Below are 21,642 nucleotides of genomic sequence, written 5' to 3' on the forward strand. Positions count from 1 at the left end.
AAATGAATCGCGCTGAGCGGTAATTCGAAGCACATTTCAGGCCGAAGTGCTTCAGAACACCGTCTGTAGTTTTCATGCCGGGCCAGTAGGGGGCGCTGTTAGCTGTCATGTGAACAGGAAGTGTGTGAGTTCAGTTTCAGATTGTTAATAACAGCCTAAAGCTGTAAATGCCGGGTTTCTCCAGCGCCGGCTGCTCCGCCGCCGCGTTCTTCCTCTGCAGCTGAATCCCTCCGATGTCCAGATAAACTGCTGAACTGCTCTGAAATGACGCGACGTCGCATCCAGCGGCTCCTGAAAACATGTTTATAACCGCTGCACGCTGAAGTAAAGTTGCCTCTCAGGAGCCCCCCCCCCTCCCGACGCTGACCTCTGACCCCTCGCAGCTCCTCGCAGCTCCTCTCCGCCTCGGGTTCTCCCGCCGCAGAGCCCGGCGCCGCAGAGCCCGGCGCCGCATACCAGGCTGATGCTAATCTGCTGCCAGCAGGATTTCTGGCATTCTTCAGGAGGAATGTTCCGTCTTTTATCTGCCGCAGGTTCCTGCCTGCAGCTGCAGCTCCAGGCTCCAGACAGGGTCAAGGTCGGGGTCAGGGTCAGGGTTACCGGGGCCACGGACTGGTCGACCAGCTGATTTGTTGAAAATATCCACAGAGAAAACAGGAGCCCTAAAATGTTGAATGTCTTGTTTTCTTTAAATATTTTAATTTCAGGTTCAGGTTCCATTGAATGAGCCTGTTTTTCTTATTTTGATAGGTAGAAGACACATTTTGACTGAAATAGTTTTGGTTTCTAAAGCCGTTTGTTCGCTGATAAACTGAAATGAGTTGAGTCCTCCTGCTTCAGAACATTCAGACACCTGGAAATGAAAAGGTTCTACTTTCTGGCGGTCTCGAGGGAACTTCTCGACTCTTCGCTCGTCGTCCGGCTCAGGGTCGCAGCCAGCCGGAAAGTAAAATACAGAAAGTGTAGAACTGAAAATGAAAGACCGGAAGCGTGAGCCGCAGGCTTCAGTAGCTCATCCAGGCCAGGGGGGGGCGCTGTCGCCCCAGTTGTCCTCTCTGTCCTCTCCTCTGCTGAGGCTGATGTGGCTCTGTTCTCTGCAGCAGAGCGTTGACCTTCGCAGAGGGCAGAAGGTGGTTTTGGGAAATGAATTCGGAGAAAAGTTGATTCCTCCGAGTCCGTCGCAGAGAAACTCTCCCGGCGGCGCCCTGAACGCCAAGGCCGTGGTGCCGGAGCGTTTCGGAGCGACGGCCTTGTCCGGGGAGACGCGGCGGGAAGAATGCAAGAAGGTGTTTCCTAGCAACCAGGCCAAAACCAATAAGTAGAGAGGAAATACCCACAATGCCTTTTTTTTTTTTTTCTCAGAGGATGAGCAGAACATGAGGAAAACTGTGAGGATCATGCTTTTATTGTGAAAGGAGAGGAAGGACCAGATGGGTTATCAACAGGCGGCTGTTGTGAGTGAAGTAGTCTGATATTAAAGTCCCTGCCTCGACCTTTGACCTCCTCTGTTGACCTCCGGACGCCATCGCCGCGTCCTGTGGGACAGAGACCCTCCGGTCTCCGCTCGCTGTACAGCGGCGCCTCGGTCGCCATAGAGTCTTTAAAACAAGGAAGGGCCTTGGTTGTCGTGGCAACAGCGATGCTCCACAGAGCGGCGAGGAGCTGGAAGTCCTCCACGCCGCTCTCCGCAGCTTCCGTCATCTGAAGTGTTCTACAGACCGATCGGCTCTCGTAAATCCCGACAGCAGCTCTAATGTGACGTTTCCTGTCTGTGGACGCAGGATGTGTGGTCAGTACGTAATGTGGGCGAAGAAGAAGAAGAAGAAGAAGAAGGGGGCGGCGTTTCCGTTTCTGCAGCTGAGCAGCACTGAGGGAGGATTTGATCTTTACTGGAGGGTTAAACCAGGAAGTGACAGGAACACATTTAGGTACTGAGATAAACCAGCAGAGGAGACACTTCTTCTGTAACGACACGTTTTCAGTTTTCGTGACTCGTTGATGAATCGACTCGCTTGAGCTTTTTTTCATCCAGTGTTGATTTCTGGATTTGACAAACGGTGTTCAGGGTTTCATGTAAGCAGCGGACAGACGCAGTAATCCAGACGAAGACGATTTCATGCTTTTATTGAACAGGATATGAGTTACTGACGTGCAGACGCTCAAACAGCTGAGTTCCTGATAACCTGGCCTCACCAGGAGCCGGCTTCCTCTCTCCCGCTGCTCCGGCTCCGAGTTTATCAGGCGCCGTGTTTCAAAGCGCCAGGAGCTGATGTGGCGGCAGGAATGAAGTCCGGACGTCCTCGTAAATGTCCCCGCCTGCTTCCTTCCATCTCTGCAGCGTGGAGCGTCCCTGCTGCTCTCGAAGCGTTCTCTATGCAGATCTAGACACGCAGGAATTATTCTGTTTCCCGGCAACGGAGAGCGGCTTTTCTTCCGCTGAAGCGGCGAAGCCCGGTTTATACCGCAGGCTCCGGCGCCGCTCGTCAGTCACCACGAGCGTTCGGTCTGCAGGGTGAACCTGGACTGAGAGACGGATTTGATGGCGGAGCAGACGTTCAACAGAAAATATTTCATGTCCTAAATGCAGCGTCTTCCTTTCATCACATCCGAGTCCTGCTTCCTGTGATGAACGTCGTTAACAGAGTCTCCGAACAGCAGAGCTTTGCTCCATTTTCCAGGAAGCCGGGTGAAAGACGAGGTTTTGCGTCTGGATCCGCCCGCCTTTCTTCATGACTGAAACGGGATACCAGACCTTTACAGGACGTTATTCGGAGCAGGTCTTTCTTTTCTTTTCTCTTCTTTCCAGAACAAGGGGAAGAAACGCCGCCGCCTCTCTGACCTTCACGTCCGGCTTCAGTTTCATCCCGAGTTCACAGGAAAGTCAAGTCTTAGGTTTCAGCTGCTCCTCCACGTCCCGGGAGATCTCCCCTGAAACACGCAGGCTTCGGACTGAAGAGGGTTGTGGGTTCGAATCCACAGCGAGCCTCTGAGCTGCCGGTCTCTGTAAGCGTGGAAAACATCTGCAGCTTCAGGGACGGAACGTTCCAGGCCTGACACACCTTTGTTTTGAGGACGCTGTGAATCCCAGCTCGTCTCCGCCGTGTTAACATCTCTTTTGATTGTCGTCCTGCTGCGGCGTCCGCCTCATTAAGACTGAGGATGTGAGAGATGGCGCTCTGGAGAGGACGTGTCCCTCTGGCCGACCCCCCCTCAAGGACTCAGTCAGAGAGAAGCCGGTCAGATAACATCAGATTTTAATTACAAGGTGCACGGCTGACGGTTTCCTCAGGCGGCTCGGCGTACGGACCTGTGAGTCCAACGCCGTCCGTCCTGCAGCTTCCGCCGCCGGGCGTCCCGAGGCTTCGGCGGGACTGGACTTCGCCGCCGGACGGACGTCGACAGACCACCAGACCAACGCCGCCGGTCCGCCGGCGCTTCCCTCTACACATGTGGGCTAAAGCACGTCACACTGTTAGCCGCATGCTAATGGGACAGCTAGCATGCGTCGTCGTCTTCAGGCCTTTTCCGGGGCTTAATAAGAGCTAAAGAGGGAAGAATTAAATAATTTCTCATTTATTTTGCTCGGAGCTAACATCAACATCCACAATGACTTTGATCTAAATAAAACCAGAAGCGTCGGTTCAAAAGAAGCATCGTCTGTTCGGAGAGCGGAGACTTCGCACTTTGGACGTTTTTCATTAAAAAGTTACTGGAGGGTAGGTTTAGGGTCCGTCTCCCCGCTGGAGCCCGGAGCTCCGGGCGGCGGCGGCGGGCGGCGCCGCCCTAGCTGCTGATCTTGGTCAGCATCTTGTTGATGGCCTGCTTGACGTGCGTGGTGGAGCTGCGGCGCCGCGCCTTGCCCTGCACGGCCCGGCGCCGCCGCACCTCCCGGCAGAGCTCGTGGAAGGCCTCGGCCACGGCGCCGCCCTCGTCGGCGCAGGCCGAGCACTCGTAGAAGGCGCAGGCCATCTCGGCCGCCAGCCGCTCGCCCTCCTCCGTGGCCACCTGCCGGGCGTGGTCCAGGTCCGACTTGTTCCCCAGGAGCACCAGGGGCACGTTCTTGGGCTTCTTCACCTCCTCCAGGAGGCTCCGCAGCGGCGCCACCTCCTCGAAGCTGCCGCGGTCCGTGATGTCGTAGACCAGGACGAAGCCGTCCCCCCACCGCATGTGGCCCTCCTTCTGCTGGACGTCCTCCTGAGACCACAGGGAGGAAGGGCGTCAAGCACAGACCTGAGCAAAACCCACCGAGTCCCGGTCTAACAGACCTGAGCAAAACCCACCGAGTCCCGGTCTAACAGACCTGAGCAAAACCCACCGAGTCCCGGTCTAACAGACCTGAGCAAAACCCACCGAGTCCTGGTCCAACAGACCTGAGCAAAACCCACCGAGTCCCAGTCTAACAGACCTGAGCAAAACCCACCGAGTCCCGGTCTAACAGACCTGAGCAAAACCCACCGAGTCCCGGTCTAACAGACCTGAGCAAAACCCACCGAGTCCCGGTCTAACAGACCTGAGCAAAACCCACCGAGTCCCGGTCTAACCAACCTGAGCAAAACCCACCGAGTCCCGGTCTAACAGACCTGAGCAAAACCCACCGAGTCCCGGTCTAACAGACCTGAGCAAAACCCACCGAGTCCCGGTCCAACAGACCTGAGCAAAACCCACCGAGTCCCGGTCTAACAGACCTGAGCAAAACCCACCGAGTCCCGGTCTAACAGACCTAAGCAAAACCCACCGAGTCCCGGTCTAACAGACCTGAGCAAAACCCACCGAGTCCCGGTCTAACAGACCTGAGCAAAACCCACCGAGTCCCGGTCCAACAGACCTGAGCAAAACCCACCGAGTCCCGGTCTAACAGACCTGAGCAAAACCCACCGAGTCCCGGTCTAACAGACCTAAGCAAAACCCCCCGAGTCCCGGTCTAACAGACCTGAGCAAAACCCACCGAGTCCCGGTCTAACAGACCTGAGCAAAACCCACCGAGTCCCGGTCTAACAGACCTGTCTTCAGCCAAATCCAGTATCTACTCTTTCCCTTTAAACGGTGGTGAAACTGATGGGTACGGTCTGAACGTGGCTGTTCGGTTCCAGGTAGAATCGGCCAAACATCCTAAACCCGGCGGCGTTTCTTTGAAACAGTCAACACGGCGTTGTGTGGAAGTTTTATTGGCCTCGCTCTTTCCAACTTTGCTTTTAAACTAAGCTTTAAGTCGCGTTTCGGGACTTTAAAGTCAGTCTGCAAACATAAATCCCGTCAACAAGAAGGACGAGCCAGACCAATATTCTGGATTAGAGAAGGATTTGGTAGCTTCTGCACAGCCGGTGAGTCTAGTGAGCGAGTCTGTCTCTGGATGCTGGTCCTCTGGTTTTACGCCTGTTCCGAGTCCCTGACGTCTCTCCCACTCTCCCCCAGCAATAAATTCAATTCTGCAGCCATCCGAGGAACGCAAACAGTCCAGCGTGTGCTGCTAATCTGATCACCGTGAGGCAGAGAGAGGCTGTCCGGCGGGAACAGGACCAAACCGGTCGCACGGCGGACTGGAAATCATAACCTTGGGGGGGGGGGGGGGGCTCAGAACCTCATCTCATTGTTTTTGGTGGAGGAAGATTAAAGAATACCACATTCCTCCGGAGGACTGATGGGAGAGCTCAACGTCTGTGTACCTGACCGACTTCTGAACCGTGGATTTATGAGGCGTCGGGATGACTCCGCCCCCACGGATCACGGGAGGGGGCGGAGCACAGGCCTGACGTCCAATCCGACGGCAGCGACGCAACCAGAGCGTCGCTGGAGAAACCAGCCTCCGGAGGAACCTCTCTCCCTGGATCTCACCCTCCTTCCTGATCCTCTGGATCTTTTTATCTAGAGTTAAACTGATCTGCTTATCGGTGCAGCCGACCGGTTTTGAGTCCTGCCAGACTGAGGGGACGAATACCGCGTCCGTAAAAGAACACCGCTGAGGAGGAAGACGATGCCTGGAGGGGAGGGCAGAGTTCTGGAGCTCGGCGGGAAACGTCGGCCGCTGAAGTGAAATCAGAATATTTACGAGCCCAAAGAAAGTGTTGATTGATAATACATGACTAAAATATTATTCAAAGGGCGATAAGAACGTGAGCGGCGGTTTTTCCCACCTGCCCCGCAGTGTCCAGGATCTCCATGGTAACCACCTCGTCGTCGATGCTGGCCTGGTGGCGGTACGTCGACTCTGGAAGAGACGGAGAGAGGAAGAGCGGAATCCGGTGAATCATGAGGGATTCAGAGTGATTCAGAGTCTCTGACACATCAGGATGGAGGTGGGCGGATTTTCACGACGACTCGTCTGAAGCCGAGTTGGTTCCACGTCCTCGTCCGTTCAGGATTCAGAGAATCACAGGAAGAACGGCGACTCCCTGCTGCTGGAGGCTGTTCAGGCGACACCTTCTCTCAAAAATCACAGTTCTGCTTTCACTCATGACCCCTGCGTGACCTTCAGTCCGTCAGAGTGAGGCGGGACCGTCGGGACTCTGGTCCTGGTTCTACTGACTCAGATTCCAGTCCTCCTGGTTGCCAGGTGACGGCTGACATGTGCAGTGACAGGAAGTGACCCCAGCTTGACCTTGAGAAACCGGATGAGAGCCTCTTGATCCCGGCAGAGGGGGACAGGTGTGAACTGTGACCTTTCCTTCACTGTGGGCGGGGCCTGAGGGGGGGGGGGTCCGGGAGGGGTCCGGGAGGGGGGGCAGCAGCACCCTGCGACGAGCACCGAATGTGAGAGACGACGGAGGCTGTTTCCAGCTGTTTGGCTCAGAGGAGAACCTCGGGTCCTCGCTGTGCCTCTCGAGGGAACGCCTGTTTCAGGAGCTGCCATCATCATCATCATCATCATCATCATCATCATCCTCACTCCGTCAGTCCTGAAACAGCCTCCGGCCCCAGATCTCTATGATCGGGGATTCGAACCGTGTGACCGACCTCCTGTCTCTGCCGACGACCCGCCGTGAGGCGTCGCAGGCTTCCTGCTCTGCCGGCTGAGCGAGATTATTATTATGTCAGCAGATCAGACTGTGGCCATCTGCACTGTGAGCAGCCGCCGCCAATCGATCACCCGGCCCCCCGCTGAGCGGCCCGGCGGGCGCCGCTCGTTATCTGGACAGGCAGAGAACATCAGGCCTTGTTCATAAAGCCGATGCAACTCAATAGGAAGGTAATAGATGGAGATGGAGGGCGAGCGGCGGCGGCGGATGGAGCGCCGACGCCCCCCTACCTGCCCCCCCACGGCGCTTTAATCATGTTTCCACCACTTCCTCCTGATGGTATCTCCCGGCGGAGCTCTGACTGATCGAGCAGCGTCTCCCCTCTTCTTCCTGATCTTATTGTGGCGGGTATCTGATGGCGTGTTCGACCCCTCCAGCAGCTCTCTGCCCCGGCGCTGGAAATATCTCCGGCGGTTCTGTGAGGACCAATCAGACGCGTCCACGCCGTGCGAACAATAGCGAGGCTGCGACCCGCCGTGCGAGGCTCGCCGCCGCCTTTGTGCCGCGTGATTACAGCGTGGGCCGCGTGTTCGCTGGAAATAACAGCCGCCATTATTCACCCCCTCATACGTCCGTCTGCTTTTTAAAAGGCAGCAGAGAGAACAGTGAGCGGCTGGGCGTGTGGTGTGTGTTCTCCTCACAGCGCAGACACACACACACACACACACACACACCTCCACACCCAGCGGCGATTTCAGGTCCAGCACACATCGCGCTTCACGGCAAAACCCTTTTTACAGCACCGTTTTGGAGAAGTTCTGTGTTTCCATGGAAACGAGAGAACGGCTGGAGGTGCTGAGGTTAGCGGTTAGCGGTTAGCATGGCCGGCTGCACACGTACCGAGCGTGGGGTCGTACTCCCAGATGAAGCGCCTGGTCAGAAGCCTCACCACCAGAGCTGCGAAGGAGAGACAAGAGAGAGTTCAAACAGGACGGAATACCGGCTCTCGAAGCTCGTTTCACGGGACGGGCGGCGGGCAGCGGGCGGCGGGCGAGGCTGTCGGCCGCCGCGTCGGCCTCCCTCCGAAAAAACCCAGAAAAACAAAAACCGGCTCCCTGTGAGTCACGGTTGTAACGGTTCACCATCATCAGCGCCGCGCCGATCCCCTTTCATCAAGGCAGAATTAGGGGGCCATTATCTGAGTGTACCACACACACACACACACACACACACACACACGGCCTCTGTGTTTATTGGAGCGAGAGCACCTGTAAACATCCATTTAAACCTCCGCTGTTTATCTGGAACGCCGCCGCGCGTCTCTTCCAGCGCCGCTAATGGGCCGCTGAGGAGGTCAGGTTATTTCCAGCTGCTCGTTCAGCGGCGTTTCGTGTGGCATGTGCACGTGCACGTGCACGGGCGACGGCAGAACAGGCAGATCGTCGGTAATTAAAGAGTTTGGTCTTAGCTGGGTGTGACTGGTGGAAGAAGAACAGGGTGAAAGTTTCTGTCTTCTGATTTTCACTTGAGAAATTCCTGCAATTTGTTTTTTTAATTCCAGTGAGAAATGAAGCTGTGAGCGGCTTCTTCATCATCCCGCCGCTCAGGCTCAGCACATTGTGTCCAGTTTCGTTTAGGAGGAGGGAGCCGCTCTGAACTAATAATGATTTACTGCAGTGGTGGAAGGAAAGAGTCCCGGCCACGTTCCCTCGCGCTCCTGACGTCCGGTGTTTTATCTCCGGGCCGACCTTCACTAAAACACCTGTTCAGCTTGTTTTGAGGCCGAGGCAGCCGCTGGGGCGTGACGTCTCCTCCGCCGCCGCCGCCGCCGGTGAGGAGGCGTGCACGTGGCAGAGACCAGCCTTTGTTAGCGGCCCGGGCGCTCTGGCCCAGATTCCCTGCAGGAAGCTGCTTTCAGCACAGAGCCGGGCGGCTCGGAGAGCGGCGAGCCGGGCCGAAGACCTGCTCAGTGTGTGGAGGAATCCCAACGGCAGCGGCTTTCATTTCAGGAGCGTTTGCAGTGAATGGAGCCGTGTTTTAATATCTCCCCTTTAAAAACAACCGAGTGGTATTGCCAAGTTTTTATATGTTTATAATGCTGAGTGAAAGCAGAAAGGAGCTTTAAAGATCAGCAGGTGAATGGAATACAGCAAAAAAATGGGCTCCGATGCTGGAAACGCTGCTGAAGCTCACAGTAACTAATAATAACAGTAATAACATAGTAATAACTAGTTCCTCTGCGCATGCTCTGCTACAGCTGCTTTCATCCGGAGTGGCCCAATCGCATTAACGGCAGAAATTCACTGGAAATGCAAACAAAGCCGGAGCAATTAGCGGCGAGCGGCTCTATTGATCCCCGCGGCCGTCAGACGGACACCCGCGGCTCTCCGGTTCCCTCCCGCCGCCGCCGGGGCCCGGGCACATTGTGCCGGTGTCAGGTCGGGTCGCGTCATCCGCCGGCGCTGCCGATAAGACGGCAGGAGGCTGGAAGGGCCCGAAAACCAGAGGAAGGAAAGGAAAGGCTCTTTCTCTTTGTAATGCGGCGTTCAGCTGTCGGCGCCGCAGCAGGAGAAGAAATCAAACACATTCAGGCTGGTCTGAACCGAGACAAACGCCACGAAACAACCGAGAAACGGAGGCAGCAGACACACACACACACACACACACACACACACACACACACACTGAGGTGACAGCCCTGATGCCAGAAACAGGCAACCAAATGAGCGGTGAAAGCTCTGCAGCCACTTCCTGTGGTCAGACCGCTGGTCCCAGACCGGGAGCTTTCCCAGAGTTCCTTTCACCAGCGCCGCCTCCCTGGGGCTCGTCTGCGACCCTCCTCAGGCCCAGAGCGCTCTGCCGGCGCTGAGGAGTGTATAAATGTACGTCTGAGTAACTCGCTGGATCCATCCGGCTCCCGATATGGATACAGATCAAGTCCGGCGTCTCGTCAGCTCAGCAGCCAATCAGGCGGCAGTCTGCTGCTGCCTTCTTTTTTCTTCGGTCTGGGATTCGACCAGTAGTCTCTGAGGACTCCTGTGGGAAGCCTGAGTGAGCAGAGGAACAACAACACAGGGCGGCCGTAAACATGTCGTCTCCCACGATTCATGGCGTCCCGGAGCAAATACCTCACCGAGCGAGCAGAAGCTCCAGAGGAGGGCGGCGCCGATGGAGACGCTTCAGAGTCAGCTGATCAGCACGTTAGCTAACCACAGGCCCAACAGTCCATTAGCAACGTTAGCTAACCACATATCGAACCCCGACGACGTCTGACACCAAATAAATCCAGAAAAGTGACGCTGAGCGTTGAAGAGACATAAACCCGGAGACTGAGCGAGGACCAGGGTCTGGATCCAGCACCACAGCCCCCAACGGACTTCCATTCAAACCAGAGTTTTAAAGAAATGTTTGAAAAAAGTAACCAAAGGTCAAACTACTTTTTTCTGCTTTACTGGAATGATTAATAATTCCAACGATGTTGGGTTCTAATGAACGGCAGAGCGGGATGAAAGCTTCAACTCCCAGCAAACGTCCTGAACTCGCTGTAAGTCATCCTGCTTAAAGGAATACTCCACCCAAAAAACGTTTTGGCCTCATTTTCTACTCGCCCTCATGCTGAGAAACACTCTGGAGCAGTTTTTTGACGTTTCAAATGCAGTTGGAGATGTTTGGGGACTTTAGTTGTCAACAAACAGGGACCGACAGCGCCCGACAGAAAAAATGGTCCATAAAGTCCACAAAACGTTCCCATTTTCCTTCATACTGCTCGTCCGCTGTAATCCAAGTGTCCTGAGCGCGTAACGTCCATAATTAATTCTTAGCGAGGTCATTTAGTATATTTTAAGAGCCCAAACAGTGCGCTCTGGTACAGCTCCGGTGCATGTCTGCACGCACCCTGAACTACGGAAGCCTCGGCAGACCAAGCAACACGCTTGTGCCCTTTCAGCAGGACACCGAATTCAAAGCTTTAAAACAGGAGCCAGTCACTTTTGTGATTGTCCACAGCTCGGTCACTCACAGCAGAATATAAACAGCGGAACTTCTTCTTCTACGCTTGCTATTTAGAAAAGCAGTCGCTGAAAGGGCACAAGCGTGTTGCTTGGTCTGCTGCGGCTTCCGTAGTTCAGGGTGCGCGCAGACGTGCACTAGAGCAGTAGAGAGCGCACTGTTTGAGCTCTTAAAATATACTAAATGACCTCGCTAAGAATTAATTATGGACGTTACGCGCTCAGGACACTTGGATTACAGCGGACGAGCAGTATGAAGGAAAATGGGAACGTTTTGTGGACTTTATGGACCGTTTTTTCTGTCGGGCTCTGTCAGTCCCTGTTTGTTGACAACTAAAGTCCCCAAACATCTCCAACTGCATTTGAAACATCAAAAAAGTGCTCCAGAGTGTTTCTCAGCATGACAGTGAGTAGAAAATGAGGCCAAATCGTTTTTTGGGTGGAGTATTCCTTTAAAGTCATTGATACGTTGAAGCCAGTCCCCCATGGGAGGCCCGTTCAGCGTCAAGCGCCTGTAATTTGACACCAGTCTCAGCTTCTCCATCTGAAGCTGGATCTTTCAGCGGAGCTGAGCAGACTGAACCGAAGACGGAGCAGGAAGTCGTCTTCACCTGTCTCTCTGATTATTGGTTCTAATGATGACCTCTGGCCGGACGTGAGGACCAAACGCTCGACTGGTTCAACAGGAAGTGAAGAAGAACGCCTGTTTCCTCTCGCGCTGCCGTTGCCACCTGCCCTGACTCTGATCGGCGTCAGCCCGATGTGAACTGAAGCTCCAGGTTTGCGATCAGAGAGCGTCCCGTCAGTCACCTGGAGAACCTTCCCTCCGGCTGCAGCTCGGAGTCCTGCTGATCGTCCCTCCAGAGCCTGGCGAGCCGCGAGGCGCTACCGGAGCGACGGCTCCTCTGGGGATGAAACGCCGGCACTCCCGCCTCCGCCATCTTCACCTTGACATTAACAAAGGCAGAATAACATTCCAGCCCACGGCCGTGAGCCGCTGATCAGCTGTGGAGGGTTTTAACCCTCTGAATGCTTCACTTTCTGCTTTCACCGTTCAGAATAGCTGATCCGCCGCCGACAGCGTCAGTATCTCACTCGGCTTTCTGAAACTCCTTCAGCAGAGTCCCTGTGCCGAACCGTTCTCTCTTCTGTCTTTTTCTGTCTGTGATTCCTGCCAGCGGGGAGAGTCAGCGCCTCTGTCTCCTGATTGGACGGCAGCAGACACTCTCCCCGTCTCATTAAAAGGTATTCTGGCAGCTGAATTGGTTTTCGCTGCCTCCGTCCAGATTCTCATAATGAATCAAACTGCAATTAAACCATCAGTCGCCGCGGCGCTTTCCTCTCCGCGGCCGTTAAGTCCTCTCCGTTAGTCTCCGGTGCAGAAGGATTCGCTGCGACGGCCGAGAGCAGTCCCGGTTCTAGAACTGAGGCTGTCCCCGGTTTGAATCCACCGCTTCAGGTTTTCTTCCGGGCTCGGCTGGACTTTGAGCCGAGCCGTCTTCCTCTGAAAGAGACGGTATCGGGTTGAATGGCAGGAAAGGTCAAACTGCCGCCCTTCGGTTCTTCGCTCCTCCTGGAAACCGGGACGCCGGCAAGGCTTTCATTTCACGTCTCTGAAAGGACAGAAGCTCACGGGGGAGAAGCAGGATCCGCCGCCGCCGCCGCCGTCCCTTTAATTTAGTCTCTAACAATAGCACCGCGGCGCCGCTCATCAGGGGCCACGAGCAAGGCACATGAAGGCTGAGAGTGTGTCGGCACACCTCGGAGAGCCATCCTCTGATTACAGGCCGGAGACAGCGGCGAGTCCGGTTCACTGCACATCTGGGCCACTCTGTTCCTCCACATACTGGAAGAACGATACTGCTGACCTATCGGTCTCCCAAAAACCTTTCAATCAACGCAACGCAAAGCTTGAAGATAAGAAAAACAGTATATAGTGTTATATAATCTGTAAAAAACAGAAGAAGAAGAAGTGGACGGGAGCTGTGCTGAATAAATCAGTCGTCTCTGAAGGCGGTGAATATTAAACGCCGGCCTGAACCTCGGCTGATGACTCGTCTTCAGGAGCGAGAAACAGAAACCTTAATGGATCCGTCATGAAATTTTAAAAGCGCTGCTAATTCCCCCCCGGAGAGGCGAGGCCGTTAAAAACACCGCTGGAAATCAGCAGCGATGAGTCACAGCCGGATGAGGACGGCGGCGGCGGCGGCGGCGGCGGCGGCCAGAGAGCCGGAGGTGTGCTCTAAAAATAGTTGAGAAGAAAGAAGCACTGCCGCTTCGCCTTTCTCCGTCCTCCAGCCTCGCCGTGAGTCAAGGCGGCGCCGATTCATCTGTTATTTATGCCTGGTGGAGAAGAGCGGCGGCGGCGAGACCGAAACCCGAGAGGAAGTTCAGCCTGAGTCAGGCGGACGGCCTGGAGAGCAGGACAGGAGGACCGGGAAGAGGCGAGTTTCTCGCCACCCCAGGCTCGGCTGCTTCCCGACCGGGTCTGTACCGACGCTGGACGCTCCCCGGACCGCCAGCCGGAGAACAGTCGCCACAACGCGGCGCCGTGGGAGAGAACCCTCTGCAGTCTGAGAGCGTCTCGTTTCAGGGTCTCTGCTGAACGAAGCCGCTTCCTCCGCTCGGTTCTCCCGGTGTGAGCGTCGGGCCGCTCATGCTGACTGCGTCATGTTCAGCGTTTCTGCCGTTTCCATGGAAACAAAGACCGATTTTACAATGTCGCCATGTAAACGCAAAACTTTTCTGAAACACTTTAACAGGCATCTCCACTCAAACTCACGAAGGTCTCGATTTTCACTCCTTTGTTTTGTCCCTCTGATGAACACTTCAGTCACTGCTCCCGTTCCTCACACTCGCAGACCGTCCACCGGTTGCTGTCAATCTGAAACTAAGTCTTTGTCTGGTAAAGTCTAAGCGCGCTCGAGTACGCCAAACCGAGGCGTCCTGCTCTGCACGCCGCTCAGGGAGCTTTTCAGTCCGGTGTTCCTCTGAAGGCGCCGATCAGAGCGTAACGAGTCGGTGCAGGGGGTTCGAACCGTGCGCCCGCCTCACAGCTGTCAAAGGCTGAAGACGTGCCTGGAAACCGCGGCGCCGCAGTGCGGGTCTGGGAAGGCGTGGAGTGTTTTCACTCGCTCCACAGTCGTCATGACCTCGCCCTGTCTTCATGCACCCATGATTCTTTGCACCAACATGAGATAAAGTGGTTTATCAGGACGTTGGTCCACTGGGGCTGTTTCACTGTGAACCTCCAGCATCCCGCTCCTGCTGTCCAACAGTAGGAGTCAAAATCAGTAAGTTAGAGCTGTGCAGCCATTTAAAATGCTCCACAGCCTGGACTCGTCCTCGTCCTCGGCTTCAGGATTCAGGCTTCAGGATTCAGGATTCAGGATTCAGGCTTCAGGCTTCAGGATTCAGGATTCAGGCTTCAGGATTCAGGATTCAGGCTTCAGGATTCAGGCTTCAGGATTCAGGATTCAGGCTTCAGGCTTCAGGATTCAGGCTTCAGGATTCAGGATTCAGGCTTCAGGCTTCAGGATTCAGGCTTCAGGATTCAGGCTTCAGGATTCAGGATTCAGGATTCAGGCTTCAGGATTCAGGCTTCAGGATTCAGGCTTCAGGATTCAGGCTTCAGGATTCAGGATTCAGGCTTCAGGATTCAGGCTTCAGGATTCAGGCTTCAGGATTCAGGATTCAGGCTTCAGGATTCAGGCTTCAGGCTTCAGGATTCAGGCTTCAGGCTTCAGGATTCAGGATTCAGGCTTCAGGCAGTCCGACCGTCACACACTTTACTGCCGAAGACCCAAAAGAGAGGAGGAGCCATTTCTACTGAGACGTGACTCGGCTGAGCTCCAGACGCTTCCACAATAAATGAGGAGAGGAAATCCGGTGTGTCGGACACATTTTAGTTCAGGGGCCACACACACACACACACACCACACACACACACACACACACACACACACACACACACACACACACACGGTGCAGGACTTCCACTGGACTTGGCTTCCAGTGTTCTGATTGTTTTAAATCCATCTTATCAGACGTTGCTCGATATTCACACATCAAATGTTTCCCCCCGTCGTCTTTCCTCTGCTGGACCGAGGAGGCGCGCCGCTGCTGCCTGTTCATGGACCTGGACCCGGACCCGGACCCGGACCTGGACCTGGACCCGGACCTGGAGGTTTACTCTGCAACACGAAGCGGACGGACGGCGGAGTCCAGGCCGCGCCGGCGGTTCAGGAGCTGGATACATGTATCTGATTTCCCAGCTGCAGTTTCCCTCCGCTGAGGCGATAAAGCAAACAGGCGGCCCCGCTGCAGGGACCCGGGTCTGACCCCCGGCCCCCCGAGGCCCCCTGCTGGTCTGCAGCTGCTCGTTACAAACCGTCAACGCCAAGACCGCTAAAATGATTAGATCTCTCTACCAGTAACAGAAGTTCCTTGTGGTGGTTGCAGGAGGAGGAACTCCCGACGCAGCTCAGAGCTTCTCAGGTGAAAACCTCGTTTCTGAATTTCTGTTTTGCGTTCAAACAGCAGCGTCCTGAAAACGAGCCGGAGCGTTTTCAGCTGCTCTGATCGCCGTTGTGGTGAAAACAGGAAACCAAAACTCAGGTTTTAAATCAGAACGTGAGTTTTAATCTCATTCCCTCTGAAGTCAGGATCTATGACCTGACCGATGCTGTAAACATCTCCCAGATTACAGTCTGGAGTCGTTGAAGGGTGAATTTCTGCAGGCGTGACTCTTAAATCATGAACACATGAGACATTTTTGGAAATTCTGTTCATCCTCATGACTTTTGAGTCCAAATCTGAAGACTCCAGCAGCTAATCTTCCTGAAGCCGTCGTTCCATCCTGCAGCACATCCAGCAGCTGCAGCACTTCTTTCTACAACACTTCCTGTTGAAAGAGGAGTCTGTGCCCCTCGGTCCTGCCTGGATCTGGAGCAGGAACCTGAGGACGATGGCGGCTCTCCGGGAGGACGGACTCGTCTGAACCGCTGTCCTGCTCTACAGGCTCTCGCAGGAAGGTCGTGACCTCCTGCAGCACTCCACTTCACCTCCTTTTGGTTTTTATGGAAGAGATCCTCGAACACGACTCCCGACACGAGACTGCTGCGCCTGGAACACACGGTCTGAGGCCACGCCCACGCCGCTGAGGCCACGCCCACATCGCTACAGCTTACAGAGGAACCAAACCAAGTGGTGACGACTCGTCGGACTGATCGAAGGCAGCGGACCAGAAACCAGCGCCTTGTGAGGCGGCGAGCAGCGGGGAGGAGGAGGAGCTGTTTCAGTGAAGCTCTGAAACGCTGGAGCTGACGGCGGTCAAAACCCCTCTGGGTCGTCTTCTCTGCGGCGCCTTACCTGACTTCCCCACGCCGGCGCGGCCGAAAACGGCCAGCTTCACCTCCGGGCTCTTGGCCATGGCGGCGGCTGGGAGCGGCGAGCTGATCGGGGAGCTCCGGGGTCACCCTGCCATCCCGCCACCGGCGTCTGAGGACACAAACACAAACGTCAGCACATGTCGGCAACGCCGCCGCTTCCGCCAGCGGCTGGATGGGAGTTAACGTTCCTCCATCCGGAGGATCCGTGAACAGGCTCCTGCTGTCTGTTTTCTGATGGAATCTCAGTCGTTCTCTCCAGAAATAGTTTTATTCTCGTTCATCTTATAAATTACAATGTTGAATTAAAACAAAGAAGAAAGATTAAAGTTTCCTTTTCTTCCCATTCGGTTCATCTTGATCTAGTTTTTTCTCTCTTTTTTTGTCGAAATTCTTGTCAGTTAAAGAAAAAAAATTTTTTTTTGGTGGAGAAAAATTACAAAAAACCTTTTGGATAAAATGAATCCTGACAGTTTTAATCCCCCACAAATGTGCTTTTAGTCCAAAGTAACCTTGTGGAATCAGAAGAGCCGATCAAATGAAAAGAACATTTATTTTAACCGAATCGAGAAACAGCAGGAACAGATCCTTTTCATAAAGCCGCTCCAACATGAGAAAACAGTCTTTTTACTTCACATAACATCATTTTCTCATGTGAATTCACTGATAAGAAAGTGAGTGAATGCCTCTAATACAGGGGTGTCCAACACAAGGACCGTGGGCCAAAACTGGCCCATATGAAAATATTCATATTTTGATGTCGTGTTCAGTCCGAAACAACAAAACAAACTAAAATTTACATTTAAAGGTTTTTATGTTCGTGTTTTACTGGTCTTTACCACCTGAGATTAACTGTGTGTGTGTGTGTGTGTGTGTGTGTGTGTGTGTGTGTGTGTGTGTGTGTGTGTTGGTCTACGCTGTTGACAGAAGGATCTGTCAGCAGCTGCTGTTTTCATCTCGTTCATCTTGTTTGTGGAGCTAAAATAGGATCCAGTAAAAAAATAATAAATCAACCAGATAAATCCAGTTACTAAGATTTAGGATATTAAGATTTTTAGATGCAAAGGCTTCAACTGCACTTTTTGTTTTTATAGCTCCCACACACACAAACACACACACACACACACGTCCCTACATGGTGCGGCTGCTTTGCGTCAAGTGGCTGAAGACGCCGGTCCTGTGTCCATGTCTCCCGTTATGAAGGTGACGGTCCGACCAGTGACGACGGAGACACTCTGTTCACTTCAGGGTGTCGTTTATCCAAGAATCCTTTTCTGTTTCCGTGTAAACGGTGCGTAACGGACTGCACGGCCAATGGGAGGAGAAACTCTGAAGCTTCCAAGCACAGCAGCTTTGAACCAGAGTTTCCTCGGTAGCAACCACAGCTCTACATGGCTCTACATGACTCTACATGGCTCTACACGGCTCTACGTGACTCTTCATGGCTCTACATGACTCTACAGGGCTCTACAGGGCTCTACATGGCTCTACATGGCTCTACATGGCTCTACATGACTCTACATGGCTCTACACGGCTCTACGTGACTCTTCATGGCTCTACATGACTCTACAGGGCTCTACAGGGCTCTACATGGCTCTACATGACTCTACAGGGCTCTACATGACTCTACAGGGCTCTACATGACTCTACAGGGCTCTACATGGCTCTACATGTCTCTACATGGCTCTACACGACTCTACACGGCTCTACAGGGCTCTACACGGCTCTACTTGGCTCTACTTGGCTCTACATGACTCTACATGACTCTACACGGCTCTACACGACTCTACATGACTCTACACGGCTCTACACGACTCTACACGACTCTACATGGCTCTACACGGCTCTACATGGCTCTACATGACTCTACATGGCTCTACATGACTCTACAGGGCTCTACATGACTCTACAGGGCTCTACATGGCTCTACATGACTCTACAGGGCTCTACATGACTCTACAGGGCTCTACATGACTCTACAGGGCTCTACATGGCTCTACATGACTCTACAGGGCTCTACATGACTCTACAGGGCTCTACATGGCTCTACACGACTCTACACGGCTCTACATGGCTCTACATGACTCTACAGGGCTCTACATGACTCTACAGGGCTCTACATGACTCTACAGGGCTCTACATGGCTCTACATGACTCTACACGACTCTACACGACTCTACATGGCTCTACACGGCTCTACATGGCTCTACATGACTCTACATGGCTCTACATGACTCTACAGGGCTCTACATGACTCTACAGGGCTCTACATGGCTCTACATGACTCTACAGGGCTCTACATGACTCTACAGGGCTCTACATGGCTCTACATGACTCTACATGGCTCTACATGACTCTACATGGCTCTACATGACTCTACAGGGCTCTACATGACTCTACAGGGCTCTACATGGCTCTACATGACTCTACAGGGCTCTACATGACTCTACATGGCTCTACATGGCTCTACACGGCTCTACATGGCTCTACATGACTCTACATGGCTCTACATGGCTCTACACGGCTCTACATGGCTCTACATGACTCTACATGGCTCTACATGACTCTACACGGCTCTACACGGCTCTACGTGACTCTTCATGACTCTACACGGCTCTACACGGCTCTACGTGACTCTTCACGGCTCTACAGGAGCCAGAGGCGTCACTGCAGTGTGAAAACACTCCCTGCTGGAAACCTCTACACTCTGTTTGCTGTCATTTTGCCTCGTTGCTCACTTCACTGTCCGTGTTTTCTTTCGCTGCCTGCTTTACGTTTCACACCTAGTGCTGTAGCCAGACACACACACACATACACACACACACACACACACACACACACACACACACACACACACACACACACACACACACCCACTGCAGTGATCCCTCGCTCTCCCACGCAGCAGCAGGGAATCACCAGAGAGCCGACCAGGCTGTATCTCCCCATCGAACGCCGCCGTCTGTCTTCACATTCTGCCATCTCTGGCCTCCACCCTCTCCACCCATCACCACTCCACCCATCACCCTCTCCACCCATCACCCTCTCCACCCATCACCCTCTCCACCCATCACCCTCTCCACCCATCACTGCCTCAGTCCCAGTCCAACGTGGAGAGAAGCCACAAAGAGCCTGAACCAACACCTGGACCGAACCGGAGCACACAGCTTCCCAGGGGGAATTTAACAAAGTGTAAATCTGACGGAGGAGGAGGAGGAGGAGGAGGAGGAGGAGGAGGAGGAGGAGGAGGAGGAGCAGGAGCAGGAGCAGGAGGAGGAGGAGGAGGAGGAGGAGGAGGAGGAGGAGGAGGAGGAGGAGGAGGAGGAGGAGGAGGAGGAGGAGCAGGAGGAGCCCGTCTGATGGGAAACGCTTGTTTTCCAGGTTTCCTCGTCAGGCAGGATGATCACTATCAGCCTGATCTGAGCTGCGTCCAGAAGCAGGAGGACAGGCTGAGACAGGTCCAGCCGAGTCCAGAAGACGCCGGTCTGAGGGACGCTTCGTCGTCTTCATGTTCATTAAAACAGACAGCAGCGCCCACTAGAGGCCCGGCGTGGAAAGCACTGAACGCAAACGGAAATGACGCTGTCGAAACGCACGTCGTGGTGTAAACGCGGCGTTGCCGACGTTAACCGGAGGACCGGGACCGGCGGATTCTGTAAAACTCAGTGTTTGACCCGCCGCTAACAGGGTTGACTTGATGCTGAATCCACAGATCGAAGCAGTTCTTCCTCTGCATGAGACGGTTTTGTTTTTCCTGCCGATGGCTGGAATCGTGTGGGAACTTCCTGTCTGGCTCCGTCTCCTCTGAGCAGCTTGATGCTAATTCTGTCCAAACCGCACAGATCCACTTCGGAGCATCTGAGATGTGAAATGAAATCCAGCCCTTGCTGGAAGTGGATCAGCTGTGGGTTCACCACAGCCTCTTATCTCATGATGATCCGATCAGCAGCCGGCGCCATGTTTTCACTCCGATTCACATCTTTCCCCCCAGACCACAGCGGAGGGGAAACTTGTGTTCTCCTGCATCGTTGTCGTGGAAACAAACGAGCAAAACACAAAGAAAGTTTTCCAGTAACCTCCAGTAACCTCTGCTCCACCGGGGGGCGTGTGCACGTGCGCCCAGCTGGCTCCGGTGTCGTTCAGCCTGAGAGCTGGTCTGGGTGGTGCTGCTGCTGCGGTGGAGCCAGATTACAGCCCGGCGCTCCGGGCCGGGAGGAGGCCGGGGGGAGGCCGGGGGGAGGCCGGGGGGAGGCCGGCCGCAGCGGGCTATAGAAAGACAGCAGACCGCACCTCTGGCCCAACAGGCAAACATCTGGAGACTCCCTCCACCTCAACTCCTCCACCTGAGTTTAGAAGATCTTCAGCTTTCTACTAATCCAAATATAAATTACTATTTTTTTAAGTGGGATATCGAACCCGGTGCCCTGGTCCCGGTGTGCAGCGGGCCGCCTGACCCTGAGCCCCATTGAGCCGCGGGCCGTTACGCAACAGCGGAGCCGCTGCTGAATGCCAAGTGCGTCCCCGCCTGGAAGCGGGGGACCGGGGGAGGACGGAGGCTGGAGCCGCCGGGCCGACCGGCTGCATATTCATGAGGCTGGACCCGGAGACGCTCCGGAGCCTCTCCTGGACCCGGACCCGCTCCGGAGCCTCGCCTGGACCCGGAGACGCTCCGGAGCCTCTCCTGGACCCGCTCCGGAGCCTCTCCTGGACCCGCTCCGGAGCCTCTCCTGGACCCGCTCCGGAGCCTCTCCTGGACCCGCTCCAGCCTCGATGACTGGATGAGAAGAGTTGCTCCAAAACGCCACGGCGCCCTCCATTCCACAAATACTCACTGAAATGTCAGTAAATATGATTGAAATAAACTTCCTCCAGACACCTGGAGCCCGCCTGGCTCGTGACAGCCTGCTCTCAGCCCACTGTGACCTTCCTCCAAGGTGTTAAAACACGACACCTCCATGGCGGCGAGCACGCGCTCGGTTCACCTGAAAACACCTGATCAGGACGACTTACCGGAGAGCGGCTCGGGCAGCGGCGGTCCGCGGTGTGAGGAAGAGGAGGAGGAGGCGGAGGATGCGGCCAGGTGGAGAGGAATGAGGAGGTGGAAGTTCTCCGCTCCCCAGACGGTTTAAGGCGGAGTGTCTGCGCTGCGCGCCGCTGCGCGCCGCTGGATGGAGGGATGGAAGGAGGGAGGGAGGAGAGGAGAGAGGAGGACCCGGCTGGAGGCGCGCAGGGCGGACGACTGGACGGATCCTGCCCGGGAGGACCGAGCAGCTCCGGCTCCAGCAGAGTCACAG

The 21,642-nt window shown here is 54.7% G+C and overlaps 1 protein-coding gene across 2 annotated transcripts; it reads right to left on the reverse strand.

Annotated features, from left to right (window-relative positions):
- Positions 1 to 3,237: 3,237 nt before the first annotated feature.
- Positions 3,238 to 21,642, reverse strand: rerg (RAS-like, estrogen-regulated, growth inhibitor). 2 transcript variants are annotated; one of them, XM_030113180.1, is made up of 5 exons: positions 21,359 to 21,640; positions 16,331 to 16,459; positions 7,854 to 7,910; positions 6,132 to 6,205; positions 3,238 to 4,194 (listed from the first exon to the last, which is right to left on the reverse strand). In XM_030113180.1, the coding sequence occupies exons 2-5, from the start codon at positions 16,389 to 16,391 to the stop codon at positions 3,784 to 3,786; spliced, it is 603 nt and encodes a 200-aa protein (XP_029969040.1). In that variant the 5' UTR covers positions 16,392 to 16,459; positions 21,359 to 21,640; the 3' UTR covers positions 3,238 to 3,783. The 2 variants fall into 2 exon arrangements, with proteins under 2 accessions (XP_029969040.1, XP_029969041.1); XM_030113181.1 differs by lacking the exon at positions 7,854 to 7,910 and having other exon boundaries at positions 21,359 to 21,642.

This window comes from Salarias fasciatus, chromosome 17 (assembly GCF_902148845.1).
Source record: "Salarias fasciatus chromosome 17, fSalaFa1.1, whole genome shotgun sequence".
Taxonomy (NCBI): Eukaryota; Metazoa; Chordata; class Actinopteri; order Blenniiformes; family Blenniidae; genus Salarias; species Salarias fasciatus.

Coding starts and splice junctions, on each gene's coding strand:
- rerg (XM_030113180.1), bottom strand. CDS start 16,391: ATGGCCAAGAGCCCGGAGGTGAAGCTGGCCGTTTTCGGCCGCGCCGGC. Junction 6,206..7,853: donor GGAGTACGACCCCACGCTCG/GTACGTGTGCAG, acceptor CGTCTCTTCCAG/AGTCGACGTACCGCCACCAG. Junction 4,195..6,131: donor TCCTGGACACTGCGGGGCAG/GTGGGAAAAACC, acceptor CTGTGGTCTCAG/GAGGACGTCCAGCAGAAGGA.